Source organism: Sceloporus occidentalis, unplaced genomic scaffold (assembly GCF_023333645.1).
Source record: "Sceloporus occidentalis isolate IW3139 unplaced genomic scaffold, rSceOcc1.0.p SCAF_12, whole genome shotgun sequence".
Lineage (NCBI taxonomy): Eukaryota > Metazoa > Chordata > Lepidosauria > Squamata > Phrynosomatidae > Sceloporus > Sceloporus occidentalis.
In genome coordinates, this window is record NW_028316992.1 from 10,018,482 (window position 1) to 10,037,417 (window position 18,936).

The following is an 18,936-nucleotide window of genomic DNA, read 5'->3' on the forward strand; positions in this document are numbered from 1 at the left end:
GCTTTTAATGAGTTGTACCATTGGCAATTCAAAATTGAATTGAAATGTCTTGATTAAATATTCTTATGATATTCAGTTTCTTCTGGTTTCTCTTTCCAGTTCTTTCCAGCTTATTTTGATATTTCCCTTGATTTTATTTCTACTTCTACTTCTACGTTTTTAATCCAGTTGCATTTTTAGTTTATTCCGTAGCTCCTTCTTGATGTTAGCTGCCGTCGAGTCAGCTTCGACTCATGGCAATCCTGTGTATGAGACATCTCCAAGCAGTCAGGATTCTTGGTTATTCATTATATGTGAATGCATCTGTTGTAACAAGACACTTTGTTCCAGTGTAATTCAGAGTTAAGAGGCCTAATGCAGACAGATATTTGTGGCAGAAAGTTGATATAATCACTGAGATTATGCACTTTAAACTTACAGTGAGCCTTATCAGGGGATAAATATGATAATTGACCATTGAAAGTAGGGACTTTGATTATTGACCATCGAAAGCAGAGAGACAGCAGACAACCTTTCTTTTTTTTCATATCTCCATCTGTCCCTTCTTTATGTTGCCTCCATGGAAGTTTGTGAAACATGATAATGTTTTGTATTAAAATCCTTAACTTCTCATGCTGCACTTAAAGCATGTTATTTGCTTTTTGTTGAAATATGTTCATTACTTATACATATTTTTATATGTTTGCATCTAGATGTTGGCAAAACCATTAACTCTTCAGGATCAGCAACAACAAAATTTAGCAATGTACCTTTTGAAACTTGTCCTCAATTGTCTTAATTATGACTTCATTGGCAGTTCAGCAGATGAATCTGCAGATGACCTGTGTACTGTACAGATTCCAACAAACTGGAGATCAAGTAAGAGCATAATTACTTATAGTAGTCTTGAATGTTTTGTCTTTTATCTATAACAATGCTAAAAGTGAAGCTCAGTCTATCTAAAGTCCATGGAACAGCTTTTCTTGTTTTTGTCATGCAGCTGAACAGCCTTTTATTTTATCAGGTAAGAATGGCATCAATGGGGGAACTTTTCAAATAGAAGTAGACAACAGCAATGTCTGCCCCACCCTCCCCAACCATAAGACTGGGAACAGAAACCTGAGTTCTGTAGAATTCATATTGCTAGTTCAACCCATGCCTGGTTCAAAATAATTATGCTGGAATACACTTAATACTATTTGGTCAGTTGTAACATTTTTGGGAACTTTTAAAAATAATTTGAATCCCACACAAGGTTGCTTAATTTGGGGTGTTTTGAGATATCAGCGACAATTCTAGTGGGTTGTAGTGTATAAACTATGCCACCTGTCTACAAGAGTGTTTGTGGGTGTAAAACCAAGGACGTCACCCCTAACACCCAGTAGCAGAAAACATGTTCACATATAGGGGAATACTTGTTTAGAGTAGCTATCAACTCTTCTTTTTTTTCGAGGGGGGGTGATCTTCATAATTTTTTAATCTTAATAATACTACTGTTTTTTTCTCCTAAGGAATACAATGTACACTGTACATTGTTTTAAATAAATTCTTTGGTTGACATTTTGTAAAATGCCTGCTTTGTAGGTCTACAGTTCCATGTGAATTCTGCAATAATGTATTACATTGGAGGCATAAAATGTACCACCAGCTTGATTAGGGTTAAAAATGAACATTCAGAGAGAAAGCTGTGTAAGAAGTACTTTCTTTACCAGCTCTGTATTAATTTCCAGGTTTAATTATTTTAGGGTAAAATATCAGTATGTTGTGGAATATTGTACAAATAAGTTTGCATGTATTATACTGAATTAGCAAAAGTGGTCTGTTGTGTTGCTATAATGCAGGGGTGGGGTAAGTGTGGCCTGTATGCAGCCCCCATCCTCTTTTTCTCCTCTAGCTCCTTGAGCCCCGAGGACATCCCACAAGCCCTTTAGACTCATTGGTTCAATAACAACAACAACTATTAGGTGGTTGTGAGAGTCAGTGTGATATAGTCGTTTGAGTGTTTGACTAGGACACTGGAAGACCAGGGTTCAAATCCCAGCTCAGCCGTGTAAACCCAACAGGATGACTTTGGGCAAGTCATATTCTCTCAACCTCGGAGGATGACAATGGCAAACCCCCTCTGAAGAAACTTGCCAAGAAAACCCCATGATAGGTTCGCCTTAGGATTGCTGAAAGTCAGAAATGACTTGAAGGTATACAACAACAACATATGCTTGCAAATCTTCAAAAACTGCTGAAAAAATATTTTAAAACGCAGCTTCCCACATACATAGAAAAGAAGAAAGATCTATGTTTAAAAAAATCAGCCAAAAATGAAAGCAGAGGTAACATCACAACACTTTTGAGACCTCTGCTATACCTCTGCAGACCTCAGCAGATGATATGTTTGTTCTGGCTATGGGAACAAAGCCAGCTGCAGGTGAGATCTCCCTCTCATTCTCAACCAGACACAGAATGGCCATATGTAGGGCTTCAGTAGCTCTACATTAGGTCCAGGGATGGCAATTGGCTCAGCGTGGCATACTGTATACATGCATACGTCTAGAAATTTTAGTCAAAAAAATTGACCCCAAAAACTCGAGTCAGTGTAAGTACCATATTTAAACTCTTATTTAAAATGGAACCATCTCCTGGTGACAGGCAAGAGTGTAATCTGTCCTGGATGAACTGATTCCCCCCTCTGTTCTCTCCCATCCAGCCTTCAGGGTGAGCACAAATGGTTATGCCTGATGGAATTTTGTAAGTTCTTTGGCACCATTTTCCATTGTTTCATCCTTTAGATCCCTTGTTACCTACCCTTGACTTATCTATGGATCATATCAAAATCCATAATTTTGGCCCTCTAACCTGCCTTTGACTTATACATGAGATAGACTTATAGTTGAGTATATATAATACTTCCATATGTAGAGCTGCTACATTATGCTGAGGTTTGTGATTTACTTGACTTCCTTGGCAGTCTTCTGTATTTGGTCCATTATGAACAGAGGAGAGGAGAGAAGAATCTGTATCTGAAGTGGCAGCGCTGATAGGTTTTAGTGCTATGCTTAAACAGGGGCAAGCTGGCCTGTCACGAACATTTTATTCAGCTTCTTTTGGTGGGATTCTCCTTCCTGGTCATAGGTGGAAGTTTGCAAAAAGATAAAAGAGTTTTACTTCACAGACTCATACTTGGAATCTACTCAGAATTGAGGACAGTGCTACCTGCCCCCAGTTTCATTATCTTTGTGACACCATCCTACAGTTTTATCTGATTGGCTTCCTGACATTGTGATGTTGTCAAGATGTTGCTCTGTTGGGTAGGATCACTGTCCTAGGGACTAAGAAGTAGTTAAGTAGGAAAAGCATCTCACTGGGGCAGTAGTTGAAAAGGGATGGAAACAGGTACAGAAAGGTAAGAGGGCCTAACATGCTACAGGTACCAGATCCCATCTGTTCTTGGAAGCTAAGCAGGATCAGCTGTGATTAGTACTTGGATGGGAGATTGCTAAGGAATACCACATGCTATAGGATATATTTCAGAGGAAGCAATTGGTAAAACCCACCTCTGAGGATTCCTTGTCTAAGAAAACCCTGTGAAAAATTTGTGGGGTTGCCATAAGTTGACAGGCAACTTGAAGGCACATACACAAACACACGTGTAAAGGTAAACATTGAGAATGGAGTTGGGAACATCCTCTCCAACAGCCTGTTTCATGTAAAAGAAAATATTCACTGCAAAATATTTGACATAACATAGTAGAATTTTAATTGACTACTTGAAGTAAGCACCAGCTAGAAAATGTATAATGTGGCTTGAGCGCTAAGTAGATGTTACTTGTTGTATCTTTCTGTTTTGTAACATTTCATTTTGGCTGTGAGTTATTTGATCAATGCAGCTTGTTTTCTACTCATGCTGACTAAATGATAGCCATTTATGTTTGTTATCATTTTTAAATAGATATGTGGTGTTAGTGAAAAATAGTTAGTCTGTAGCACTCCTGATGCCTATTTTATTCTTTTTCTTTCTCAGTTTTCCTGGAACCAGAGACCCTGGATCTCTTTTTTGATCTGTATCATTCCCTCCCACCAATGCTGTCTCAGTTAGTAAGTATGTCTTAAATGATCTTTGAATAGAAGAAAGTCTGTTATGAAAAGTTGTTATTTACCTGCACATGTTAAATGAAAAGAAACCAAACAAAAAACAACACACATACTGGTGGTCCTTTCTTAAATTTTACTCTTGCTTCTCTACTACAGTAGGTCTTTGTTACAGTCTAGAGACAGCTGAATGCACACAACTGTAATTGAAATTAATGAGCCCTGTTCTGTAGTGTCAACAGGATGACAGCTACGATGCCTCCCTGTATTCAGTCAACAGCAGCTTTGCAGAATGCTGTGTAGGTACTCTCATAGCAGATCCCACAGCAACTGAATTGCCTTCCCCCATGCCTTTGCCTCTAAACAGTAAGAAGGTAGAGGAAGCCCCAGCCAACCGTCAGAAAATCATGTAGTGTTTTCAGACCTTTCTTTCTTATCTGTGATAGGCCTGCGCCTTCCCTCCATGTCTTTGTCTTTGAATCCCTTGTTGCATATGTAGAACTGTAGAATTTTTCATTGGGAGGCACAACATAAGATGCCTGTAGGTGGTCTTTTCTGTGGGGCTCTGCTGTCCTTGAATGTTTGGATGCTTATGCTGAATGCTCTGCTATTTCAGTAATATTCCCAACTTTCTTTTATTTTCCTTGCATACTCTTGTACATTCAGAGTACCATGGTGGAGGCAAGAGTGATATTGCAAGTATTGTTATGCAAGTTGTTGATCTCTGTTACAGTTGTGCTGTTTATGCTGGCCAGTAATTAATCACTAGACTTGTTGAGAGTATCTTCAACATGAGGGAAATTCGGTATGTGAATGTATATGTACAATGGAGTGTGGTTGCTGCGTGAGCCAATCCATTTTGTTAAGGGTTGCATTTTGAGTGAATGTATTCTTTGTCCATTGCAGGCAGCACTCGTGCAAGGGAGCCCCTTATTTTGAAATGGTGGGTCGGGTCATTACAAGGCTAGCACTTATCCATTCTCTGCTAAGTATTAGCCTTGCAGTACCCTAGCTGCAACGACCCATGTACTATAGTGTAACAACAGAGCAGATATTGCTGGAATGTTGTACTGTACTTTCACTTGGCTGTGTGTCATTATTCTGCCTATGTGAGGAGACATTGCACAAGTCCCATCTTTCCCAGCTGGTGTCTTGTCCATATGGGACTGTGCCAAACGTTAACTTGTACATTTTAAGTATGTTCCATATTCACAGATCATTGATTCCCATGCAACAAAAATAATCTGGCAGAGTGGCAAGGAGCTTGCTGCTTTTGAAATGATAGTTGATTTATAGGTTCCAGATACAAATTTTGTATTCCAATAAATGTATGCAGATTTTTAACTGAAAAAAAAATCTGGTTGGGAAATGAGCATTAAGACAGGTGTGTAAAATTATTCAAGTGAACGAGAAGACTTCTAAGCCTCCTTTCTCTTGTAATACTAAAATCTGGGGTTATCCTGGGAAGTTGAATTGTGCAGGCTTCAGAGGGATAAATAGAGCTGCTCTTTTCTTATAGTGCATCGAAAATATGTGGAAGTGATTTCTCCATGATGGAGGCTTAGATAGCTTTAAAGGGGTATGAGATAAGTGCATGGTGGATAAGGCTATTGATATCTGCTAGTCATGGTGACTGCATATTACTTCTGTTATCGGAAACAATATGACTCTGAGGGCTTTTCCGGACAGGAAAAAAGTCCTGGAAAGTACTGAGAGTTTCCATGGTTTGATTTTACTTGGGTATTTGTAGTTTTCAAAATTATTTCTTGAAATACCACGGGTTTCCCTCACTCCCTGCTTTGTGTTCTTCCTCCTTCCCTCCCACTGATCAAAATGTCACATCTAGGCTCAGATAGTATTTCAGAAATTCACTTTCACCAATTTCCACTGAGTTCTTTTAAATTATTATTCTAGAGTATTACACTAGTATCATATTACATTAGTTAAGCATTAGGATCAATGTCTTTTATTGTTAGCATTCCTCTTTTTTTTACATGATCTCTGTTCAATCTTCTGTCCTGGGAACCGTCACTATGTTTCTTGGTGGTGACCACTTTAATTAGTTCCAGTATAATTCAAACAGATGGCCATGGAGAGGTAAATTTCATTTTGAAAAATATTGGGTTAATTTAAACTGACCTGAGGAGTGGGAATAAAAGGTCCTTGTAAGAGCTAGGAATTCCCTGGGAATCCTTTAGAATGGGGAGGATGTCATGACACATACCCAATCAAGAAGGAAAGGAACAAAATCAGGGACTTTCTGTTTTTTCCTATCTAGATGGATGGGCCCTGAATGTCCATTTTGAAGGAACAGAGCAGGATGGTCCTGTGGCAGTCATGTCCTTCTTGTGGGCTGCTTACAGGCATCTGGTTGGCTAAGCAGAATGTTGGATTCAATAGGCTGTTGGTCTGATTCAGTTGTGGTCTTACATTCTTATATTAAATCCTTTAAACATTTGTTTGCTTTCTAGGCACTTTCCTGCTTAGTTCAGTTTGCTTCTACAAGGCGATCCTTATTTAGCAACCCAGAACGTGCCAAGTATCTTAGTAATCTTATCAAAGGAGTAAAAAGAATACTTGAAAACCCCCAGGTAAATATTTTTCAACTTTATTCCCAGTTCTGGATTTAGAAGATTCAAAGAAATTAGTCAACTGTGGCCCAACAGCAATTTACAGTGGGCAACTAAAATGATTACATGACTGTCTTAAAAAAAAATCCTTAAGAAGTGTTTAAGGAACGCTAATCTATTGTTTGCAGCATGCAGGACATCTGTCATTGTTGTCTGGCTATAACATTAGTTGGCACATGGATGCACACATACTTAATATTCATAGGATCAGAGAGAGACAGCCAGCTGCTGCAGTGCTGTTGCCTGGTTTCTGATCATCTACCACATGGAGTTAACTTCATCTGGATTTCAACTTTGCCTGTTGGATTTTTTTTCTCTTTTAAAATTAGTGTTTGGTTTGTCTGTACAGGTCATGTAAACAGTCCTCTTTTCCATCCTCTCTCCTAACTTTTATTTTTCATCTAAATCATTCTTTAAGATAATTAAATCTCCTCTAATTTATCCTTCAGGATAAGAACATGTAGGTTATTCTTGGTTGGTGATTTTGTGCAAAATTATTTACTGTTTGTAACATATATCTGTGTATATTTGTAGACTAAAGACAATGATTTGTAATTTATTTTAGCTTTCTTTTGTACTTTAGGGCTTATCTGACCCTGGTAACTATCATGAATTCTGTCGGTTTTTGGCTCGACTGAAAACTAATTATCAACTGGGGGAATTGGTCGTTGTGAAAGATTACCGAGAAGTTATTAGACTGATAGCCAGTTTCACTATCACTAGTTTGCAGGTAAGGCAGTAATAGAAATGTTCCATGGTCTTATTGCAGAAATGGAGGTAGCTTTGTACTTGCCTTGAATCATGCTGGATTTATTAAAAAATGAATGCTGTCTTACATCATGTGCCAGTAACATTCTGTCAGATCACCAGCTCTCCTTATCTTTTTACATTTTTACAGAACATCAGGGCTTTGGTTTTAATTGAGGCATAAACAGAAAAAATAAATACCGATGGTGTGTATATTACAATGTTTGTAATTGCTCACATTGGGCTAGAACATGTTCTAATGAAAATCTCATTTTGTTTCTTTCTAGCATTGGGAATGTACACCAAACAGTGTTCATTATTTGCTAACTCTTTGGCAGAGAATGGTTGCCTCGGTACCTTTTGTGAAATCATCAGAACCTCATCTCTTAGATACATATGCACCTGAGATTACAAAGGCATACATTACCTCTAGATTGGAATCTGTCCCTATGGTTATAAGGTAATATAGAGTAGTAGTCTCCATGGGTAGAGCTGTACTGTTTCAAACCTGATGTTTTTACATGTGTATTTGTGTTTTACATGTATATTTATTTTGTACTAGCTGAAGTTTACCGAGCACTGCTTTGGTCTGTACCTAATACCTCAAAAGGAGTCCATGAGGACTCTTGTTTTCCTGTTCGACTTTTTTTTTAACATCCAAGAATCTTTCTAGCAGTACCTAGAGAGACCTTCCCCTTTTCCCCATTTAGCAGCACTACTTCAGCCCTCTCCTAACTTTTTTCTTGCATCAGGAATCTTAGCAGCAGTATCTTAAGGAGTCCTTACCTGTTTTCTGGTTCTTTAAAAAAAATCCCTAATGTCTTGTAGCAGATAACCTCATTTTGTTGTTTGTTTGTTTTGATTCCTAGATGCTCTTTATTTGGAATTTTGACTTTCAACTGGGCACTGCTGGTTAGGCAATAACCAAGTTTTTAGGTGTTGGCTAAAGGCACTAGATCCCATCTGATCTTGGAAGCTAAAATAGGGTCAGTCCTGGTTAGTACTTGGACAGGAGATCATCAATGAATACCAGGTGCTTTAGGCTATATTTCAAAGGAAGGAACTGGTAAATCCTTGAGTTTTTCTTGCCTAAGAATACCCTATAAAATTCATGGAATTGCCAAGCTGACAGATGTCTTGAGAGTGCGCACGCACACACACACTAACACACATATTACCATGTCCCAATAATTTATGGCAGGTTCCTCTTTTATGTTTCAAGGCAGCTTTTCCCTTTGGAATTTTGACTTTTTGATTTGAAACTGTGCATGAATGACTCAGATTTTGAGGCATCTAACATTATTTCCAATATTTGAGGCATCTGCCATTATTTCCAAGCGCCAGTGTGGTGCGTGTTAGACTATGACTCTGGAAACCAGGGTTTGAATCTCCACTTGGCCATGGAAAGCCACTGGATGCCCTTGGGCCCGTCACACTCTCTCAGCCTCAGAAGATGACAATGGTAACTTCCCTCTCAAGAAACTTGCCAAGAAAACCCCATGATAGGTTCATAGCTTTAGGATCGCCATAAGTTGGAAACACAAAATACCAACAAGCCTTTATTTCCTGATGTGTTACTACTGCTTCCCCTTTCTAGTGATACTCCCCCCTTTTGAATTTCAACCTGAAAGTTGACACTGCAACTTGTGCAACAATTAATAGCACACTTTCAAATTTTGTGGTGTCAAGCTCAGTGACATGGCCAGTTATATCTGTAAGATACAGACAGGTGTATACAGTGGTCTGCATGTTCCTGTATGCACCTCCTCACTTGTGTATATTTTTATTTTCATGGATTAGCAACTGTATTGATTTCATTTACATACAGATGTGACAAGAAAAATGTTACTGTAATCAGTTTACTCCAGTTTAATATGTGGGTATAATAGGCTGCATTTTTTAAATTAAATCTTTCTTAATATTTACACATTTAAAATCATGTCTTATCATATACATCTCTATTCTCCCCTATACCCCACACCTCCCACTGTACATTTCCTGTTACTGTGTTTACAGCATTTCATATCATATTCCTCCTTAACTATATTTCTATCCTCTTCATCTCATATGTATTATCCTACTATCTTGAGTGGTTTACAGGTCTGCGTGAAAAATTCATAAACATTTTCTTTTTTATATTTGCAGAAAGTTTCTAATTCCAATAATTCCAGAATCATCAACTCCTAATAACAATATACACTCCATACATGTCTCTAGTTTTCTTCTATTTTCCCATTTGCTTATAAACTGTATATCCACATTTTTATCCAAACGAATCTTTGACTTACTGTTGGATGTAATAGGTTACATTTTGAAGATCAAAAACATTGAAATACACAACAAAAGGAATACTGTTGATTTCAATTTGTAGTTTTTTGGTAAAAACATAAAAGCGTAAGCTATAAGACTTAAAATTCATGCCACAAAATCAAAGGATAATAAGCACTGTACTGTTTTTCACATTGCCTAGAATGATACTACTTTTAAAAAATATTTTCTAGGGATGGCTTGGATGATCCCTTGGATGATACAGCCACAGTATTCCAGCAGCTGGAGCAACTGTGTACAGTTAGCAGATGTGAATATGAAAAAACATGTGCTCTTCTTGTACAGCTGTTTGACCAAAATGCACAAAACTACCAGAAGCTGTTGCAGTCTTCTAGTAGAAATCCCCTGGCAATCTCAATTCAAGAAGGTTAGTATGCATTATATTTTCAAATATAATTACTGGCAGCCACTTTTTTTCTACTGCTAAACTTTGCTGGCACAGGTGGGGATAATTTGTTATTTATTTTATATTACACTTTTCTTCCAGGGCAGTTTACAGCATAGATTAAAACAAAATATTATTAAAATCAATGCACATAATTAAAAGCAATTAAATAAACTATCAGATAGTAGTGAATTAAAAACAGCAACAACCAGTTAATGGACAATATCCTGTATAAATAAAAAGGATTTTACCTGCAGATATTTAGAGCAGATCTGAGGCCAGCCTAACCTCCCATGGAAGAGAGTTGCACAACCTGGGAACAACCACTGAATACAGCCTTCTCCTGTGGCCTCATGATACTTGCTTGTTAAAGTAGTGGGACTGAGAGAAAGTCTTTCCCCAAGATTTTCAAAATGTGGGGAGGTGCATATAGGAATATGGAGCCTATTAGATATTCTGGACCAAAATCCTGTTGGCTTTTTAAAACCATAACAAGCATTTTAAGATGTGTCTGGAAATGGAATGAAACTATTGCAGTGAGAGTTATCTGTTCCCTCTAACCATCCCCAGTTAGAGCATTTTTGACTCATTTAGGTTTCTAAATGTTTTCCAAATCCACATAGATTATATGATTACAATAAACAAAATGGGGTGTAATAAAGATATGTATAACCATGGGCAGATCACACATCTCCAGTGATGGGGGCATCGATGCATTATTTAACTGCAGATAATGTCCTGGCTATTGCCATATCAACAGGTAGTTCTCATGTTTTATGTAAAGTTTCTGGTGTAATCCTGGCTTACTGTCCATGAGCATGCTGGTCAATCACTCTCACTACATGTTTACAAGAGGTGATATTCTGGCCTTTAAACATAGACCTTAGTTGAAGAAAGAACTGATGGCTGCTTCTAGGATTCTTTGTTTGGCTTGTTGTGGGAGAAATGAGCCAGAATGCTGGGTCCTGTCAAGGTTGGCTATGTTATTAAACAAAGAAACCCCAAAAGGTCTGTGGTTTGAGTAGAATAGAATAGGAATAGAATAGAAATTTTATTTTCCCCTGGCTCTCCAGCAGGATTGAGGCTGCTTACAGCACAGTAAAATATAACAATAAAACAGTAAAATAGCAATAACAAGTACATTTCTATACCGCTTATCAGTGCACTTAAGCACTCCCTAAGCAGTTTACAAAAAATACAGCAATGAAGTAAAATACCATAAAATGCAGCAATACAAAAAAACAAAACGTTATCCCTCCCTCCAAACAACAACCTATAATTCACAGAGCCAATAATAAAATAGTGTCTAAATTAATTAAACCAAACAATCAAACGACAGAGAGATGACCATCCTGGGGTTCTCTGTATGCTAGTCCATATCAGTGGGTGACCAAGGGAAGGCCTGTCGGAAGAGATGCATCCTGACAGCTTTTTTAAAGCTGTCAAGGTTGGTAATATTCCGGATCTCTTCTGACAGGCCATTCCATAGTTTGGGAGCAGCCAATTAAAATATCCTAAGGTAACCGCTGGCAATCTCATCTTTATTGGTTTAATAGGTTTTCCCAGAGGACCTAAGTGCGTGGGGTGGATTGTATGGAAGAAAGTGATCCCGAGTAGCTGGTCTTATTTGTAGTAGGGGTGATCAGTTGGTTGCTTGTTCTAAGACAGAATTTGTGAGAATTCTAATTAGTTGTGCTATCCAAACAGACTAATTGAGTTAACTTTACTCCCTTTGAGCTATGCATTACAACTCAAAAGATTTATTTCTTGTTATTCACAGCCAGTTCTGATGCTATTACTGTACATACTAATTGTCAATATGAATGTAGGACCTTTTGCCAGTTTATTGCCCAGCAGGCCAGTTTGAGAGATCTTTGGAGTTCTTCAAAACTTCCTTTGGATTTTACCATCCTGAATAATTGTGTGCCAATGATGCATAGTGGTTGGAGTGTTGGACTAGGACAAGGACTCTGGGAGACCAGGGTTTGAATTCCCACTTGACCATGGAAACTCACTGGATGACTTTGGGAGAGAGTCTCTCAGCTTCAGAGGAAAACAAAGGCAAACACTTGCTGGTCAAATCTTGCCAAGAAAGTCCTGTGATAAGTTCACCTTAGAACTGTGATATGTGGGAAATGACTTGAAGGGACACAACAACAACAAATTCCCAATGTAGCTGCCCCACTGCTAACATAATTTCAAGTCATGCATGAATTAGTACCTTATTCAGTAAACAATGTTGGGAATTCCGAAAGCTTATTTTCCCATTGTTATGCATCCTCCATTTATCCCTACACTTTGCTTACTGTTCTTTGATGAATATATGAAAGACCTGCTGCTTCAATATAAATCTGTCGGACTAATGAAGTACAGTCCGTCCTCGCCTTACGCGGGGGATCCGTTCCGGATCCTTCCGCGTAAGGCGAATTCCGCCTATGCTCGAGCCCCATTGGAAACAATGGGGCTCGTGTGCGGTGGTGCGGGTGCACGCAGGGCGCAACAAGCACGCGCAGGGCGCAACAGGCGTGCGCCCATTCAATTGAATGGGACGCGCCGCCCCGCGTGCACCCCGCGGCTTGAGCGCATATGCTCAAGGCCGTGTAAGGCACGCCCGCGTATGGCGCGGGCGCGCTGTACTCTTGAGATTCTTGAATGCTAGGTGATGACATGAAATAAGTTTACAAAATTATTATGTCTTAACTCTGGAATGCATTTGCAAATTCTGCTAATTTTCCTTCTCTACTATTTTAATCTTGCTCTTTGGCCAAAAAAAGTTCTCAGAAAAAGCAAGACACTTTTGTATAAACAAGACACTTCATGTATGCAAGCTTAATGATGTAAAGGTGCACAAAAGGGAGAAGGTATGAGAAGGTAGAGTAAATAAGCACATTTGGGCACCCATTCTTAAAGTTACATATCAGTTCCTCTAATGAGCAGATGGAATTGAAATTCAAGGAGAGAAGGTGCCAAACGGAATGTTCTATCACATGAACATATAAAGTTGATTTCTGTTCAGTTAAGCCATTGATCCAGAGGTCACAGATGGTGTTGCTGGCTAACTGTCAAGTCTCTAGTGTCGCATGCAGAGTACAGTCCTCCAACCAGCTTTTCAGTGCCTATCGTCTGCTGATTCAGTATTCCCTAAATGAACTTTGCTTCCTCTTTCCAACTTACTTGGCTTTATCTGTCAGTTCACCAGTGTGACCTGGAAAAACCAAGGAAGAGCAAAGTCCAAAAGACAAAGTTACCTCCAGCAGTAGCAGGTTAAATTGCTGTTATATTACAGAATGCTCATTGTAAACAACTTTCTGATTTAACTGGTCAATCAGTACTGGCAAAATACAAACCTGCTGCATTTTGCTGCAATATTCTGTAATACAGTTGCTCTGCTGGAAGCGGTAGTATAATCTTAGATGTTAGGGGCCTAGCAGGGATATTAAACTTTGAAGGCCTTACTCCCTAAATCGCAGTGGAATAAAGTTAATGCTTTGTTAATGATTGCATGGTTTCTGTCCCTTTGAAGCAGTGTCACTACATAAGTATGGATGCTCATCTTTACCAGGTGGCAATCTGCAAATCACTTTTATTCTGGCTTCAACCCACACTGCAGTCAAGCTGCAGTATTGGAATAACCTTTTTATATGGTTATTGTAAAGAAGACAGAGATACTTTAAAAACAGCACTTACAATGGTAGTAAAACAATATACAGTAGAGATGATCATAATTAAAACTGAAGACATACCTTTTGAAATCAATATCCATTTAATGGTTTAGGAAAATGAAGCACTCCAGATATTTTGTAACTGAAGCTGTGTGATCAAAGCAGTTAGCTATTTTCAATTATTTTGAATCCCTAAGGAGTTTTTTGGCAGCAAATGTTGGCATTATTTTATATTTGTACCATTCTTAACATAGTATCCATGTTGTTTTCTTTAGAATAAATACTTTTGTTAACACAGAACAATAAATGTTACCTCCCCTAGTTATACACACTTTAATTTTGATGTTTAATGGCTTTTAATGTTGCAAAATAAGTTAATATAATATTAAGACCTCATTTTATTATATTGTCTTGCTCTGTATCGATTGTGATGCAGTCATGGTTTACTAAAACAATAATCCCCAAGAAATGGGTCATTAACAGTAGTTAACGATTACTTGTGATCTATGGTAATGACTGATTTCTTTGGGATTATTGCTGTTATAAAACATAATTACAGATTATTACAGCAATAATTATTTTGGTAAAGAAAAAATATTCTCTTTAAGCAGCTGGAAAAGCAAGCATACTCAGTGTTTTTAATAGAAAAGTAAGCACAAAAAATGTGGTAGAAAATGAATTTTATTTTCTGTGGATAGGGACCAACACAATATCATTAGCTGAATAGACAGTGTGCCAACAGCGGTACTTTGTAACTTAATCTTAAATTTTGAGGAGGTTATAAATCCATGTTATAGCTTTGTAATTTTCAGTGTTGTCAGTATTTAAGCATTCAGACATGGTGATACTGGATTTAAAATGGCAAAGGTGTTGAAAACCATATAGGAGAAAGAAAGAAAAAGACAACATTAGAGTCAGAGGCCTATATTTTGTCAAGATGTTATTGTTCTCAGTTAAGATGGTATGGAAGGATATCCATGTAGGCAGAGCTCACTCTTCATCTTTGACCATCTGGGCTCTGGAAGACAAAGAGTTGTAAAGTCCAGGAAATGAAATTTAAATTCCATTAGCAACAGAAAAAGAAACTTTCTTTGAGATCCAGGCCACCTCTGTCCTGTGTGAGACTACCTTCCCCCTTAGGCAGAAGAACATTGATTTCCCTAGGCCTAGTCAAGAAGATAGTGGAGTTTCAAATGCATTCATCCTCTGTTTTATACATTTTGTTTGGCCCAATAAAAGTACTGCTGTTTTGTGGATTTTGGATGTTATTGTACTTTGCTGTATAGCCAGCACTGCTGCTTCTGGATATGTTTTCTGAAGCTAATGTAGTTAGTGAAAAATTGGATGACAATGAGCAAATCTCCAGACATTAGTCAGGAGATGACCATCTGCATGAGGCAAAGCTACCAAAACATGTTAAAGGGCAACTCCAAATGGAAAACATTACAGCAATTAAGCTTGGGCGTTACAGAGGTATGTATCTGTGATGCTTGACTGTTTGGTACTGTTTGTACCAACTGGAATTTTAGACTAAACATGGCAAGATGTTTTATAGGCTTGTATATAGGTAAAGTCTGGGAGGAAAAAATGGATGAGTGAATGAGAATATTGGAATGTGCTGAGTATTTTTTGGCTGGAGAGAGAATTGGAGAGTAGAAAAGGCAGTCTATTTATATCTGAAATTTGTTTGAAACCCGCGGTATTATGAATAGTTAAAAATAATCACTAACTTTTGTTCTGCTACATTTTAAGTCAGCTTTTTTTTAAACACATTTTTTCATAAAATAATTGGGTTCATTCAAACACATTTGATTTTTTTGGCCAAGCGATTTAGAACATTGACAGATAGGCAACAGTTGAAATATGTTTTGTTTTTCATGACATTTGTTTAGCAGATAGAAGTGGAATTGTGATTAGAGAAAGTTAAGCCTGTAGCTTGGAGAATTTCACAAGGCGGGTGAAAACTGGAGGCGGTGACAGCATTGAGGCTTTCAAATCTACGTGGTACAAGAGTGGGGCAAGTGTTGTCCATGGCCCCTATATGGCCTTTGAACCCAACGTCTGCTGGTTTTTTTGTGGGTTTTTCGGGCTATGTGGCCATGTTCTAGAAGATTTTCTTCCTGACGTTTCGCCAGCACCTGTGGCTAGCATTTCTCTGAAGATGCCAGCCACAGATGCTGGCAAAACGTCAGGAAGAAAATCTTCTAGAACATGGTCACATAGCCTGAAAACCCCCCAAAAAACCATGGATGCCGGCCATGAAAGCCTTCGACCCAACGTCTGCTGCCCCCAAGTCCTGTTGGCAGCTCCCAAAGCTCCCCAACTCTCTATTTTAAGAGGAAAATTCACACCAATTTCTAGGTAATCTTTTTATGAAATCTGAAAACTAACCAGAAAACCATACAGTTGTATCAGTTGAAGATGCAATGATTTAGAGATTGTCCATATCCCATAACATCCTAATCACCATCCAAAAGTGTTCTCCAGATGTGATGTGATATCACTTCTGGTGTATCCAAATGTGCCAGTACAGCTTCAGAATGGAGGCCACAGGGGTGAAAACTGGCCACCACCCTTGCATGGTAGCCCACCTTGACATAGGGGTTTGTGGCATGCAGTGTCAGGGGAAAAAAGATTTCTGCAATTGCTTTCCTTTTGTGTGTATGTATGTGTAGAAAGCATTCTCTACTTCTGAGGTGTACAGCTAAGTAGAAGTATACAGCAGTATCAGGATAGCAAGGCTGGCCTGAATTTGTAGAATCAGAGAGTCATCTAGTTCAACCCCCTGCTCAATGCAGGATCTCAGACTAAGGCCTGTTACAGACAGGCCAAAATAAAGCTGCTTCGGGTCTCTTTGGAGGTATGCTATTTAAAAGATGCATGGGTCCTAAGAGTCCGGAGGTCACGCCAAAGCCACACTCCATTCTTAAGCACTGGAGGGCAGCTTTGGTGCAGCTTCCGGATTCTTAGGACACATGCATCATTTAAACAGCATACCTCCAAAGAGACCCGAAGCAGCTTTATTTTGGCACAGGCCTAAATGTCCCCAGCAGGTAACTGTCCAGCTTCTTTTTGCAGATGTCCATATGAGGAGACCCCACCACCTTTCTAAGGAATTGCTTCCATTTCCAAACCACTTTTACTGTCAGGGGGTTCTTTCTATTGCTCAATCAAAATCTACTCTCCTGTAACTTAAGAATATTAGATCTGGTCCAACCCCTGAGGCAGCAGAGTACAGGCTTGCCTCTCCTTTCTCTGACAGTCTTTGTTAGTTAAGGAGTGCAAGCATGTCACCTTCCTGTCTTTTCTTCACTTAGCTGGACTTGCCCAACACCTTCAACCTTTTACCATATGTTTTGTTCTCCCTGCCTCTTGTCATCTTTGTTGCCTTTTGCTGAACGTGCTCCAACTTGTCTATAGATAAAGGTATTCCCCTTTGACCAGGTTATCAAGTTGTGTCCGTAGGGGGAGGTGTCCGTAGAGGGCGGTGCTCATCTCCATTACTAAGCCAGAGCCAGCGTTGTCTGAGACTATTCTGTGATCATGTGGCCAGCATGATTGCACAGAACGCTGTTTATCTTCCCACGAAAGTGGTACCTATTTATCTACTTGCATTTGCACGCTTTCAACTCCTAGGTTGGCAGAAGCTGGGATTAATGATGGGACCTCGCCCCATCATGCGGCACCTGGGCCTCGAACTGCCAACCTGCTGACTTTGCATTCAACAGAGTCAGTGTCTTAACCACTTGAGCCACCGCATTCTACTTGTCTATGTCTTTCTTAAAATGAGGCACCCAGAACTCAACATAATACTGTAGATGAGGCCTGCCCAGCTCAGAATATAGTGAGACTATTATTTCCCCCAGCTTGGAGACTATATTTCTATTAATGCAGGCTAAAATAACATTTGTCTTCTTTGCTGCAACATCACACTGCTAGCTCATGTTCAATTCATGTCCTCCTGGCTGGGCTTCCTCTTTCTCACCTCCGTCCTTTAATTTCTGTCCAGCATTCAGCTGCACGCTTTATCACATCTGCCCACCGCTCTGACCTCATCTCTCCTGTGTTGGCATCCCTTCACTGTGGTCCCAAGGAATAGTCTGGTGTTCAGTATCACAAGCTGCCAAGAGATCCACTAGAGAGGTGGTCTTTTTGTTGCTGTCGTGGAAAAGGTCTTTGATTCACCAAAATGACAGAGGCTTTCACGTATTCACAACTAGTTCGCAGCCTGATTTGAGGTTATATATAGATCTGAAAGGTTATGGTCCTGCCACAGTTTGAGACTACTTCTAAGCAGGTGCGAATGAGGCAGGGATTCAATAGAAATAATTGGAAGAATTTTTTGAAGTCTTCAGAATCAGGCTTCTAGTTAGACTGTTGACACAGAAAGAAGTACAGTGATTTCCAGAAGCTGTCTAAGATGTTCAGCCCCTCTGTACAAAAAACTGCCATTTCACAGGTAAACAAATGCTGATTTTCCAGATGATGTCATGAAAAAATGGTGATACTTTGGATGAGTATGAGGTGATTGTTGATCTTTAGCAGCAGTGTTTAATGTTTTAGAAAATTGTGGAAAATATTGGCAAATATCAACATTTTCATTAGTAAATCTTAAAACCAATCTAAGCTTTTTGTTAAATTTCCAAGTTTTGTCCTCATTTTCCTGTTTCTTGTGAAAGTTAAACTTGATAGCAAGTGCAAGATGGTAAAAAACCAAAGCTCTGTGACATAATAATATACCAGTTCTTTATCAGAATTGTTAAGCAAATGAGTATATTCTGATTTGTCTCCTCATTTCCACAATTATCAGTAACACTTGCAGAACAATCTGGAAAACATTCAAGTGCTTTCTGAAACTGTACTATAATTTCTTGCATTTTCTTCCTGCCCCCTCACTAGGACGCTTAGCCTGGCTTGTATATCTTGTTGGAACTGTTGTAGGAGGAAGATTAACATACACCAGTACTGATGAACATGATGCCATGGATGGTGAATTATCCTGTCGGTAAGTGTGTATCTTTATCATCATTAGAAATGTAAAGGGTATGCTTTAAAAATTATTTATTGAGACAAGATCCTTTGAAGGCCAAACCCCTCAGATATAGACCAGTGAGTTCCCAAG

The 18,936-nt window shown here is 38.8% G+C and overlaps 1 protein-coding gene across 2 annotated transcripts in view; it reads left to right on the plus strand.

Moving 5' to 3' along the window:
* Positions 1 to 18,936, plus strand: part of RANBP17 (RAN binding protein 17) — a 253,220-nt gene that overhangs the window by 28,783 nt on the left and 205,501 nt on the right. For both annotated transcript variants that reach the window (XM_089477831.1, XM_089477830.1), the window contains exons 7-13: positions 693 to 858; positions 3,995 to 4,068; positions 6,534 to 6,653; positions 7,276 to 7,422; positions 7,727 to 7,899; positions 9,941 to 10,134; positions 18,714 to 18,819. In XM_089477831.1, the coding sequence (XP_089333957.1) occupies positions 693 to 858; positions 3,995 to 4,068; positions 6,534 to 6,653; positions 7,276 to 7,422; positions 7,727 to 7,899; positions 9,941 to 10,134; positions 18,714 to 18,819 (980 nt within the window). The remainder of the gene's footprint in view (positions 1 to 692; positions 859 to 3,994; positions 4,069 to 6,533; positions 6,654 to 7,275; positions 7,423 to 7,726; positions 7,900 to 9,940; positions 10,135 to 18,713; positions 18,820 to 18,936) is intronic.